The sequence below is a fragment of the Chelonia mydas genome, chromosome 2, assembly GCF_015237465.2.
Source record: "Chelonia mydas isolate rCheMyd1 chromosome 2, rCheMyd1.pri.v2, whole genome shotgun sequence".
NCBI classification, from domain to species: Eukaryota; Metazoa; Chordata; order Testudines; family Cheloniidae; genus Chelonia; species Chelonia mydas.
Genome location: NC_057850.1, coordinates 115,200,643 through 115,214,833, shown reverse-complemented (window position 1 = coordinate 115,214,833; position 14,191 = coordinate 115,200,643). Strand labels below are relative to the sequence as shown.

The following is a 14,191-nucleotide window of genomic DNA, read 5'->3' as shown; positions in this document are numbered from 1 at the left end:
TGGGTACATTCTGTCACTCTAACAGAATGCTGTATTTTCTGGAGTCCTCGCTGTCTCATCTAAAAAAACTAAATTTGAAATAAAAACATGAATGACTGGTGTTCCCACACTACAGGGCTGACCTAAGAGATTCTAGTTTTAGGAAGCAATTGCACTTCTCTGAAATTGAACTAGTGAAGATGACAAGCTGCTTGGTCTCTATGCAGAAAGAGAGAAGAGACAGAATGATGTACACATTCTGCAGGCAGGCTCAGAAATATGATTGGCACTGGCTGTAGAGGATGTTATACTGTCATTTCTCTCCTCCGATCAAAAGCAGTGAATGTTTGCTTTTCTACAGCTACTGAGACACAGAGGAGACTCAGGAGATTAAGTATAACTGGTGAAAAGCAGCAACAACCATTGTTCTTGTTGAGTTGTGGCTTTTCCCTTCCCTCCCACAGTATAACAAAATACAGTTCAGTATGGATGCTAAATACTGGCTGGAAATACAGTTTGGAATAATATTCAAAGTGAAATGAAGACAGTCAGATCTAATAATTGCTGCCTCTTAGAACTATTCAATATGGAATTTGATGTTTAGTTTTAAACAAGATTACAAAATTGGAAAGATTTTCTATTTTAATTTTTTAATAAGAGGTTTAAATATTTGAAAAGTGAAAATAAACCAGGAGATTAAAAGCTGAAAATATGAATAAAACCCACAAAACATATTTTATGTTATATAAATTTAGGATGTTAAATCTGTCTTTTATTTCTATTTTGCTGGGAGTATTTTACAGGACTTCTTAAAACATTTGAAGATGTATTTATATGGCTATTTTGTAAGATTTTTTTCACCATTTAATTTAATGTAATACTTTAAATGGATAAATACAATTTATACAAATTATACATGCACACAGACACAGATAAGGCCTAAAAACAACATATAAATGAAAAATCAAATGGGAATGTAACAAGTAAATGATAAATGTTAATCATAAATGGACAAAGTAGGCTAGGCCAAGAAAGGAAAAATATTTAATAAATGAAAACAAGAATGAAAAATTATGTTGCAGATGCACCCTATCTCCTCCCTGTCTTTTTTGTCTGCATGTTGCCTATTCAAAATTGTTAGCTGGCTGACTATATAAAAAAATAATTTATAATAATTTTCAAAAAACAATTATTCCTCCGTTTCCTCAATTATTCCTTCCTTTCATCCTCTGTTCCTAAAATTTATCCATATATCATGTATTGAACTGTGTACAAAATTGTAGATGTGACTGTTGATAAAGGAAAAATGTAGAGTGACATCCTCAAGAAGTTTCTGTAGCTTGAAATGGAATTACCTATTTTTAAGATAGGGAATATCTCTGCAAATTGGTAGAATCCTTCAATCTAGAGGAACTTTTTAAGGATGGACACTTGATTAGTGACTTTTGCCATGGCTCCACAAACCAGCTGCTTTTTTTTATTTCCCACCACCACCACAGCAAACAAGTTCATAAATCTATCAGAATTAGTAGCTTCCTCTGTGGAATATTTTCTACAGTGTTGAATTAAAAGGCTGATGGACCAGTATGACTGCAAAGTGAAACCAAAATCAATAACAGGACACAAAGTATAGGTAACACTTGGCCTCAGCAGTAAGCTCAGTTACTTCTCTCATAACCCTGTGCAGCCTCTCAGTTTGATTACTGACTTCTTTTCCCATGCATGGATGACTAAATTACAACTTGATATAGAGACCACGTTTGACAGTTTGCAAACGGATTTATTACTCATGGAAAAAATTCATCAGTCCAATTCCTCTTTGAAATAACTAATAATTCAAGTCTCTGACATCAGAACCATCTGACCCAATATAATCTTGTTGAGATCATAGCCCTGACCTATTAAATTGTAATTTATCACTAGTCAACACAGAGCACTGATTACTGCAACTTGTAGGAGAGTCTGAGGGAAGATGGAAAGTAATTGTAAAATAAACAAATACTTTTTATCATTCCAACTTAAATATATTTGTTTAAACAGGGGTGGAACAAATATGCACAATGAGAAGGAAATTCCTACTGTTATTTCAGGAATGCTCTAAAACTATTACTTACGGTGTTAATGTGCATGTAGACCAGTTTAGATAGGATATTAACTATTGCTCTCTAGTTTGTTCTTTGCTTTAATGTTTTACGTTAATTTGGTATTCTTGAAAGGTGCTTTACATCCCTGGGGACTGAAGTCCTCTTTTTATTCACAGAATAATTAGACTACTGGCAGTAGCATCGTAAATTATTCACATTATCCTGACAATGTATTTATAAACCTGATCTGGAGGAACCAACTCTCAGTGTGAGAGGTGAAATTAATTTTTATGCTTGATAATTAATCATACTTAGTTTTTATATAGCTCTTTTATTTCTTTATTTTTAAGTATTTAAGTAGAAAATTTGAAATTGACATTTCAAAAGGTCAGTGAAAAACATGAAATTAAAACCTCCAATCCGTTTTTTTTTGTTGCTTACTGAGCATGCACTTTGAAATGCCAGGAGAAAAGTGTATGTGTTTGCGTGACTTATTTCACTGAGGTAGGGCCTGGCTGGAGCCAGCTGGCTTGTTCTTGGGAAAAAGCAGCAACCACGCTAATATAGCCCTGGCTGTGACAGTGATGTGTGGCATTGAAAAGGCTACAATATCAACTTGCTTAGCTTGTCAAAGGCATCCTGGAACTGCTATAATGTATACATAACTTCCATAAAACTGTAGGGTCCCAGCTGCATCTTCTCTAGTAGTTTCAGTAGAATGAATGAATAGTGAGTTGGGTGGAAAAAGATGGATTCTGAACCCCAAACTCCTGGGCTGCAACATGTGGTAGGGGTGACCTGATGGATCTACTGGTACATAACACCAGTGCTTAGATAGTGAATACATGTTATGTACTTTGGCATTTATTATAGCAGGCACTTGGTTATACAGAAGTTACGGTTGCAGAATAGTTTCATTAGAACACTTTCCCTTCCTCCCTCACTAATAACTTTCATAAACATTCACCATTTTAGCTGAAATTTTTCAGATTTGATCTGTTCTCAAAAGAATATTTTTTCCCCAGGAAGTCTAAGCAAGATCCACTCATTCATTTCCAAGTACAGGAAGAACAAAAAGCAAACAGAAGAACACTTTTCCCATTTAAAAAAGTTTGCAACCACACTTTCTTTAAAAAAAGAAAAAAGAAAAAAGAAAAAAGAGGACTATAGCAATTATGGTTGAAATATGAAACTTGACATGTATACAGTTCCTCTCTGAGAACTAGTTAAATGTCAGTTGAATGTATTACCCTTTGTTATTAATAGGTACTATAGAATATACTGGATGCGCAATGTGGGCAAATTAATATAGCTGCAGCTATCTTTAAAAAAAAACAGGAAGTTCTAGAAGTTGAGTACATGATCTTGATACCTTGATGTGGTATTATTAACACTAGCTTTTTTCAATGTAATTACATTTAAGGGGGAGAGAAGTTTCCATTTAAGTTTATTTGATTACATGACAATAAAGGGACACTGTCGACTTGAAATCAGTTTTTTAAGAAGTTAAAAGCCACACCACACCTGGCCCTTAAGTTGCCCTTCCAATTTTTAAAATAATTTTTTTTTAAAGTTTCTCTCTCAGCTGTTGCTGTGTGAAAGATCCACATAACAACACAGGAAGCCAGCTGAATGAGACTGAAAACAAAATACTATCAAATGCAGAAAGAAAAACATTAAAAAAAAAGAGAATATTTTTCTTTAACCTCTGTTATTGTAACAGTCACTAAGGTAAAAAAAACAGAAATCTGATTTAAGTTAATGCTGTTGCTTTAACATTTTTGTTAATCAGTATTTATCTATAAACTTAATGCACAAAAGCCTCTGAAATACCCTCTCCATGCTCTTGGCAACTGTGTTTTCTCACATTGCCACCAGGTGCCAAGCTACAAGGTTACTTTCTGAACACTACCGCTAATAAGATGACATGATTATAATATTTAATGTCACCAGTATACATAGTAGACACTGACAATTTAAGTGTATTCTGCTTTTATATGTCTACATTTGGTAACATACCAGTAAGACAGGTGACCCAAGAGTCAAAGCCCATTATTCACCACCTGTACAGACCATGAGCTAACTGCATCAACATCATGCAAATCAAGACTTGATCCTGCACACTGTCTTAAAAAATGCCAGTCTAAACAATAACCCCCTGTATTAAGCTAAATTTCATACTTCAAGTTTTCTACAGAAATAAGTCCCCTTCCCCCCTTTATTCCTATCATAGAAAAGTGTGTCATATTAACTTTTTCCAATACTTAAAACTCATCTGTTAAATCTCCCCTTTAAAAGCATTTTAAGTGTACTCTAAATATAACTATACTGTAATTTTCAAATACTTGAGTAAAGTTTCATTAATACTTCTGATCTGAATGCATTGCTGAGAAGAGCAGGTTTTAGCTCTGTACATCACTTTTAACAACCAGGTAGCGGATGATGCTTTTTTATGCGATTCCCAATGATTCTAGTAATCAGAGTCAGGTAGATTTAGGAGATTTTCAGATAAGTCACCAACAGGATGAAGATTACATCACTCCAGGGTGAATTCTGCTCCAAAAATTAAAAATTCTGAGCACAATATTTGAAAATTCTGAAAATTCTGCATATTTTATTTGTCAAAACAACACAATACAATCACGCCAGTTTCAATTATTTTGGTAATTTATTTCAGAATACCTGGCAGCAACGATGTCTGTAACAATACAGACAACAAGAGAGAGTCAGGAAATGTTTTTTGACAAACAAATTCCTTACTAGGCATATTAATACAGAACTCTGACTAATAATTCATTTAAACTACAATACAGAACTGTACTTCCCAGACCCCTCAGAAGCAGTGCAAAGGCTTGGGGGGAGTCAGGCGTAATGAATGAACTGAGGGACAGGAAAGTAATTGCCGGAAGGAGTCTGGGTGTGAACTTGGAGGGTTGTTGGATGTGGGTGGGAGAAGTACAGAACAGGTTTTTCTTGGGCAGGGAGGGATTGTTAGGGAGCCTCCACCATACAGACCTTGGCTGACCCTTAGCCTCTCTCATTCAGTCAGGCACATCTGCCCCTGTCCACATGTGTCCCTGCACCCAGGGGTGCCAGAGGCTTCCCAAACGTGGGGGGACTGGGGACCCCGCACCCCCTTGAGGCCCAGCCCCCACCCCCTTAAGGCCCTGCCCTTGCCCCTTCTCTCCCCCCCCAGAAGCCCCTTCCCGGCCAAGCCGGAAGCCAGAGTAGGGCCGGAGAGCCTGCTCCTCCCACCTAGGGTGGGCCAAAAGCGTTGGCCTTGGAGCCGCAGCCCGGCCAGGATAAGAGCTGTGCGGGCAGCTGTGGGGAGACGTGGTGGACCATCGGGAGGTGGATGGTCTGCAGCTCCCCACAGTGCCTGCAGCCCAGCTCTTTCTGTGGCTGGGCTGCGGCTCTGAGGTGTCCCCCCCCACAGCCAGAGCTGTGTGGGCAGCTGTGGGGAGCCCGCTGTGGAGTCGCGGAGCCTCCACTTGCCCTGAGCCAGGTGGGGACACAGCGTGGGGGCTGTTCTCAGCCTCCCTGCACAGCAGGCAGGTGGAGGGTACGTGCACGGGGCTCCCACAACTACCCGGGCTACCTGGCTGGGATGCAAGCTGGCCTGGCTGGGGCCTCGGGGGGAAGAATGCAGGCCCAGCCGCAGAGAAAAGTGGGAGGGCCCTGGTCCCCCCCCGGTTCCATGCCCCTGCCTGTACACCCCCATCCCTATGTGTCCTTGCACCCGCACTCAGTCACCCCCCCTCACCCCATCCCCATGCCCCCTCTCGTATCCCCATGTGTCCCTGTGCCCCCATTCAGCCACCCTCTTCCCTGTCTAGAAACCCCCTCCCCCACATGGCCCTGCACCCCCACTCAGCCACCCCTCCCCCCATCCCCATGTGTCCTTGCACCTCCCTCCCTGTCCCCATTCAGCCTCTGCCCCTGTCTGTGCCTACCCCCCACTAGCCCTTCTGAACCCCAGTTTGTGATCCAAAGCAGCCCCATGTGCGCCATGCTATCCATTCCCCCATATACCATGCCTCCTGATCTGGCCCCATGGGCAGGGTGCTATGAGAAAGGCAGCCTCTTTCTCTTCCCTATCCCCAGCTGGGGCTGCTTCCATCTGGGAGAAGCTGCTCTCTGTTCTGGTACTACAGTGTCCCCGGCGGATGAAAGGAGGAACTGCAGCACCATTCCGACAATGTATTTTCTGTGGGGGAAAAAAATTCTGTGCGGGGCATGAATTATGTGCATGTGTAGTGGTGCAGAACTCCCCCAGTAGTATTACATTCAGCAGGACTAACAGAGCCTTCGATAACTTGAAATAGCAAAGCTCAATGTTCATAAACAACCAACCCCATAAACAGACCAATGGCAGGATGAATCCCACTTGTAGCTCATTTCTTTGCTCTGGTTGTGTGAACAGCCCTAGCATGAAAAATAAATTCATTTTGCAATAGCCCTTCTGTATACAAACTAACTTTTTTCTTTAAAGTCCCATAACATCTATTCTCATCATACCCGGCTAGGTGCCTCAGTGTGCATGGTGCCGGATGATGTCAAAACCACCATGCAATTTTCCTGGGTCATGGAGTCAACCCCATGTATAATAGGTCTGATAAGTGGCTTTTTAATATTATATTGCGCTTTCCCCCCTAAATTTATTTTAAAAATATTTTATACGGTGTTGAATACGAAATAAATTAAAAGCTGTGCAATATAATAAAGAAAAATGCCACTTACCTAACCTCTCATAATGTAGTCTACAGAGTTCAGAGAGGTCTGTCTCTTACCAGCATGCTACATGCTGGGCTGTCGGAGTAGACCAATGAACTAGTCATATGACAATGAAGAATGTCATGTAACCTAAAAGAAAAAGAAAATATAAAGGTCTTTAAAAAATAAAAAGAAGGTAAGAATAAGCTGGTGGGTTCTTGGGGTCGTTATAATAATTAAATTATAAATTAAAAATGAATTATAAGTTATAAATTTATACAACTGGGCATTCATCATACATACATTACTGAAGTTGATATTTTAGCAATGTCATTTGTGGTTCACCTTGAATAATTCTACTTTTATTAGTCTAGTGTTTTATTTTTCCTTTTAGTGAAGCAGAAAAAAGGTTTATTCTCTAAATCAACACAATTCCTGCAACATTTTCTTAAGTGAGCTCCATTCACGAAGAGATGTTTTGCTAAATATGGCTATAAGTTTCCCAGTGATCAAAATAGCAAAACCAAGCAGTTTGATAACTGCATTACATTCATTTTTAATCCATCTACATCACATCTAAGGGGAAGATTTTATCAAAATAAGGTGTCAAAAACAATTAAACTGGGCTACCAAAAAAACTTTGATTGTAAATCTAAGTGTGTTCTGATCTGAAGGATTCTTTGTAGTGACCCCTTAACTCCTGGGGGAATTCTGTGCATCTGAAGATGCACATAATTCATCTAAACAACAAGGAGTCTGGTGGCACCTTAAAGACTAACAAAGTTACAGATGCAGACATAAATATGCTCACACATGAAGAGAAGGGAGTTACCTCACAAGTGGAGAACCAGCGTTGACAGGACCAATTCGATCAGGGTGGATGTAGTCCACTCCCAACAATAGATGAGGAGGTGTCAATTCCAGGAGAGGCAAAGCTGCTTCTGTAATTAGCTAGCCACTCCCAGTCCCTATTCAAGCCCAAATTAATGGTGTTAAATTTGCAAATGAATTTTAGTTCTGCTGTTTTTCTTCTGTTTCTGAAGTTTTTTTGTTCAAATACAGCTACTTTCAAATCTGTTATATTCAGTGGCAGGGAAATTGCATCAGTTTGAGATCCATAACACTAGCTTAATTTTATCAAAGCTAGTTAAGTGGTTTTCATCCCCAAAGGAAGAATACTTTCCACTATTATGTTCTTCACATTTATTTTTTAGCAATGATAATTGTGTTCTGTGCATCTATTATTTTATGTTGGCATTTAGCATAGGTTGCTTCAAGAACATGACCACTGGGTGTATATGGATTCCAGAATTCCTAATAAAAAGACAGAAAACTGTGCCATGGGCCACCTGAGCCACTGAGCCACTGGGGGAGAGGGTTGGAGGGGAATAAAACAGAGAATCAAGAGACATGTTAAATGGAAAAATTATTACCAAAAAACAAACACAGAACTACTTTACCAATTTCTTGACTGCAACAGGAAGGGCCTTGAAAGAAATGCATTCAGACGAGGAAGGACCACAAGCAAATGATGACCTCGATTTTACAAACTGCCAAAGCCTTTGCGAATACTCAGGAAGTGGTGCAGTAAATTTAAAGCACACAGGCATTATTGCTCACCGATTCTTCCCTTTGTATAGATAAAATACATATGACCATCCAATAAGGTGCATTATATTGGCCAGATTTATTGTCCAAAAATACTACTGTGAAAAATGTGTCTCCGTTTAGTTGATATGGACTCCAGATTAAATAAAACCAACCAGGAAGTCATTATCCACTGTAATTTTTCAAGATTTGGTTTTAGAAAATGATGACTAAAAACAGAGAAAATGTCCAGGTAGGTTTCTTTAAAGTGACTTAGAATTCATGTGGTGTTCATGCTTTCCTCTTATATCACTACATATTTATGCTTTCTTTGGTTAACTTCTTGGTGGCCCATAGTAGAAAGGAGGCAAAGTAGCCTGTGTGGCTACACACTATGGGAAAGATAGAATGCAAACAGTAATTGACACTGCTTAATTTTTTTCCTGGAACTTTCTTTTACATATGAATTTCACTGCTAATTAATCCACTGATTTATCCCTAAATGTATGCAGTCACAATCCAAATAAACCTTCCCTCCCCACCCCCCGAAGTTACTATTTGCTAATATAACCACAAATAAACGTGGCTGAGTAAAAAACAACAACCAGAAACCAAAAATCTGAATTCAACTCAAAGTACTAAAAGTGGACTATGATTTCTATAAGATGTGCATTTCTAAAAAATGATCACAAACTTCAGTTTGCAACAGTATTCTGTAGTGTTTTTATTATGAATATGTGTTTTCTACAACATGGGTTTTGGAAACAGCATCTCAGCACGATTATAATCACAGGTTTCTGGACATAACAGAACATAGGAATATTGATGTCAAATGTGTCATCGTGTCAGACTCCTCTTCTCAAGGTCTGAATCTCCCCAAGTATGTTGCTGCCCTGTTAGGTCCACAAACAATATAAATGTGGCCTGAAGACATAAACTGGGAAAAACTGCCAACTGGATTGAGGCAGATGTGGCTTTATCAGGTCTTATAGGCCTTTGTCTCTTAGAGCAGTGTTCTCTGAACCTGAGTTCTTGGGTCTGTTTTCTAAGACGTGACTTAAGGAATAATAAGATTGTGCTTTCCTAAAGAGAAGAAAGGGGAGCAGACTACTTCAACAACTGTGTCCACTAATAGTACAGTAACTCCTCGCTTACCGTTGTAGTTATGTTCCTGAAAAATGCGACCTTAAGTGAAACGATGTTAAGCGAATCAAACTTCCCCGTAAGAATTAATGTAAATAGGGGGGGTTAGGTTCCTGGAAAAATTTTTTCATCAGACAAAAAAAACATATATATATCTACACACACACACACACACAGTATAAGTTTTAAACAAACAATTTAATACTGTACACAGCAATGATGACTGTGAAGCTTGGTTGAGGTGGTGAAGTTAGAGGGTGGAAGAGGGTGGGATATGTCCCAGGGAATGCCTTGCTGATAAATGATGAACTAGCATTCGGCTGAGCCCTGAAGAGTTAACACATTGTTGTTAATGTAGCCTCACACTCTACAAGACAGCACGAATGGAGGGAGGGGAGACAGCATGGCAGAGACACACACCCTGTGTGTGTGGGGGGGGGGGGGGGAGAGAGAGAGAGAGAGAGGAGCACTGTCCCTTTAAGTACGTTGACACCACATTCTAAGTACATTGCCTTTAAAAAGATCAGGAAGTTGAGACAGCAGCTGCGGCCAGCTCTCTCCCTCCTGAGCCCTGTAGTGTCTCCCACCTGCTCTATATGGAGAAGGAGTAAACGGGGGGCAGAAGTAGGGGGGAAGGGGACACCCTGACATTAGTCCCCCTCTCCTCCCCTCCCCTGCACAGCAAGCAGGGGGCCCCCGGGAGCAGCTCCAAGGCAGAGGGCAGGAGTAGCACATGGCAGTGGGGGGAGGAACAGCTGAACTGCCAACAATTGGTAGGCTGCTGGGCAGCTGCTGCACAGAGAACTTAGGGGAGTGGGGAGCTGATAGGGGGGCTGCCGGTCCACCCTGGTTCCTAGCCCCCACCAGCTAGCTCCAACGGACTGCTCTTCCTGCAAGCAGTGGACAAAGCAGGCGGCTGCCAAACAACGTTATAAAGGAACATGTTACCTAATTGATCAGCAACTTAACAACGAAACAGTGTTAACCAGGACGACTTTAAGTGAGGAGTTACCGTACTACCATTTTCCACTCTTGGGTATTGTGTCTTTTCAGGCTTGAGCTAAGATGATTAGAGGATGGAAAATTTTGGAGGAAAACAGAAAAAGAAAAGGCTGACCATACTAAGGGGCTCGGGGTGAATTAATACACAGCACAAACTGAAGAAAGAAGAAAACAATGCTGAGTCTGAGGGAAATATGTACCATGATTTAGGTGTGTGGACAGGGCAGAAAAAGTAGCTCCTTTAGGCATGCAATACTTGAAGATGCAGATTTTTCTGAGTTTGAGTAGGAGCAGAGGGATGCATTAAAGCAGATGGAATTTTCACAATTTCATTTGCATTCCACCTTTAAATTGATCAAAGGGTGAATTATGATCCCATGAAAGACAAACACAAAATTCCAGTGGACTTCTATAGGACTTGAATTTAGCCCTCCTTTCACCAGTCCAATGTTCAATTTTATTTTATTATTTGGTACAACTGCACTTGATTCTTTTAACAAGAGGATTGCTCCCATAACAGAGATAATTTAAATGAGCTCAAATTATGTACAGCAATTTTCCTAATTTTGATTTATACTGACTGGCCTGTTAATCAATAAGCAACAATCAAGCAATATAGTGCCTGTATTACGTTCATTTTTAATCTGAAGATACAATATTTTTAAAGGAAGATTCAATTTACCAAAATCAAGAGGTCAAAACCACAGTTCATCCAAATTTTTAGTTGGGACTCTACCAAATATTTAATATTATTGACTTCAAAAGCATTTTTACCTCAAGGGCTCATTGGAGTGAGTTCTCTGAATTGGTCTTAAATTATCAGGAATGCTACTGAAATGAACAATTAATGAATCTGCATAATAGCACTGGAGGTCCAAAGGTCTCTGAACTTCTAGCAGTATAAAATACACAAATATGGGTGCTAGTAACACTGGCTTCTAATGGTGTGGGCTAAGTAGTTTAAGTATAAGATTGAAACACTAATAGTCACTAAAACCACAGACTGAAATCTAGACAGGCTCTATTTAGCCTTTCCTTTTCTTAAGGAAGATAGGTGGAATTCCCTTCAGTTTATCACATGAGGACTTTTGGATGGGGCCTTAAAAACTAAGATCCCATCTGCATTATATAAACAGGAAAAATCCCATGACACATTTAATAAAAGTAAGGATTTGCTCCCAGTGACTTTGGCTAAATTATCCTCTTTCCCAAGGGCCATGAAGGTTGATATATATTTTACTCCTGAGGGAATTCTGCGCCACTGCACAATGCAGAATTTTGCAGAAATTAATGTGCGCACAGAATTTCCTCTCCTCCCCCCCCCTCAAATGGATGGCAGAGATGTTGGCCGCTTATAGGGACTGCTGGACCCATCAGAGCCCAGCTCACAAACAGAAGACAAGGTTGGGGGGAGGGAACTGGAGGGTTCCCAGCAGCTGCAGTACCCAGCATGCTCAGAAGTAAGGAGGCGGAGTGCACAGGAAACTCCATGCAAACCTAGAACCCAGCATCAGGCTCTCTCTCCCTCTGGATCCCTAGGCTCTAGGAAGGTAGGGGTGGGAGTCTGTGGGCCAGAAGGGGGCCTTGCAGCAGGCCTCTGGGGGTAGAGGGTATGAGTATGTGGGCCGGGGGGCCCCCCACAGCTGGCCTCTGGTGGGTAGGGGATGAGAATGTCTAGGGGGGAGGGGCGCGGCTGAGCTCTGAGGGGGAGGGGGTTTTAGTGTCTGGGCTGGCGAGGGCCCCATGGCTGGGCTCTGGGGGGAGGGAGGGACGTGAGTGTCTGTGCTGGGGGTGGGGGGCGCACGCAGCTGGGCTCTGGGTGTGTGAATGTCTGCCCCTGGCTGCGCTTGGGGGGGGGGGTAGGGGCAGAGAAACAGGAACTGGGTTGTCGTAGGGGTTTCTTCAACTCTCTACTGATGGGGGAATTTTTGTGTGTGTCTATATTGTTACAGACATACGTGTTGACTGGTATTTTGAAATAAATAACCAAAATAATTGAAACTGGTGTGATTATATAGTGTTATTTTGACAAATAAAATTTACAGAATTTTAAAATATTGTACACAGAATTTTAATTATTTTTTGACACAGAATTCCCGCAGGAATAATATTTGTATTAAGATAAGGGGTCGTATTCCTTTATGGGTTTGAATTTAATTGTGAGAATGCCTAGAGCTTGGACAGGCTTTTGAAAATATTGAATCCAAGCAAATAAAACAAATGATTGGTAGGTAGCCTTCCACGTAAAGGGAGGATGTGTTTCATTGATATTATAATTGTATAATGCTTTGGGAATTTTCAGAATAAAGATGATATAGATATGTAAGTTGTTATGATTGGGATGCAACAGTCAATCTATCTTTATTGTTAAAACTTCTTTTAGCATATACTTAGGAACTAACCAAACTACCTGAAAGAAGATGTACAAACAAGATACTGAGATATTGAGCTCTCAGGTGCAGAGGCTAGGTTTAGATTTTTTACATTTGTGACGTTATTGACATGAACTGTGACCATACAGATCATTGTTGCAACCAGGGTCCTACGGTTGCACCAGGTCTTGTGCAGAGGAGGCCAAGTGGGATGTCTATGGAAAAGTTGTAGTTTGCTGGTTATGATTATGCTGTCTGTATCACTGTTGTATTTGAAGTTATGAATATTGACTATGTACTTGTATCTTAATGTGTTTGATTCTAAGTAACCTCAGTGAAGCATTTGGTTAGCTTCTTGAGAAAGGACTATTCTCAGTAAGTGCCCAATCAAGAAACACTTAACTGACAATGGACTTTGGGAGACACCAACCCACATCTGAGCTTTCCTAGGAACATTCAAACTAACATGTAAACAATGGCGTTGGCCTGCAAAAAACTGAATCATTCATAGACATGTGACTTGCCCAAATGGCTACAAACTCCATCTTGTTGCTGTGACTTTGCACAGAAGAACAAAGGGATTTCCGCCCACAAGAAATAAAGTATAAAAGGCCCTGGAAGCCCCTCCGTTTTGTCTTTAGCTGGCTTAAGAGATGGCCTCTCGACCACAAAGAGACGCCTGAAAGAAACTGGAACAAAGGACAGTAACTATGGGGTGTGAGTGATTGCTGGACCCCAACTAGGAAGGAGTCCAGTCTGTGAAAGAAGCTTATTAGAACATCTCTGGGGGTGAGATTTCATCTGTATTCAGTTTCCTACTGTATTAGGCTTAGACTTCCGTGTTTTTGTTTTATTTTGCTTGGTAACTTACTTTGTTCTGTCTGTTATTACTTGGAACCACTTAAATCCTACTTTTTATATTTAATAAAATCACTTTTGCTTATTATTGAATCCAGAGTTAGTGACTAACACCCGGGGGAGCAAACAGCTGTGCATATCTCTCTCTCAGTGTTATAGAGGGCGGACAATTTCTGAGTTTACTCTGTATAAGCTTTAAACAGAGTAAAACGGATTTATTCAGGGTTTGGACCCCATTGGGAACTGGGTGTGTCTGGGTGCTGGAGACAGGAGTACTTGCTATGCTGTTTTCAGTTAAGTCTGAAGCTTTGCGGGACATGGTTCAGACCTGGGTCTGTGTTTGCAGCAGGCTCAACAAGGCAGGGTTCTGAAGTCCCAAGCTGCCAGGGAAAATGGGCTCAAAGGTAGTCTCAGCACGTCAGGTGACAGTCCCAAGGGGGTCTCTGTGACTGA

At 40.7% G+C, this 14,191-nt stretch overlaps 1 protein-coding gene across 19 annotated transcripts in view; it reads right to left on the bottom strand.

Annotated features, from left to right (window-relative positions):
- Window positions 1–14,191, bottom strand: part of LYRM4 (LYR motif containing 4) — a 150,301-nt gene that overhangs the window by 76,262 nt on the left and 59,848 nt on the right. For 3 of the 19 annotated variants that reach the window (XR_005224417.1, XR_006288707.1, XR_005224419.1), the window contains exon 3: window positions 6,804–6,926. The exons of 12 other annotated variants lie outside the window; for them this stretch is intronic. Coding sequence is in view for 3 of the 7 variants with exons in the window: in XM_043540170.1 (XP_043396105.1) it covers window positions 1,384–1,569 (186 nt within the window). In the remaining 4 variants the exon portion in view is untranslated. Of the gene's footprint in view, window positions 1–779; window positions 1,570–6,803; window positions 6,927–7,683; window positions 7,745–7,794; window positions 8,134–14,191 lie in introns of those variants that run through there. 4 more of the 19 variants (XR_005224418.1, XM_043540170.1, XM_037893209.1 and 1 more) reach the window with 4 other exon arrangements.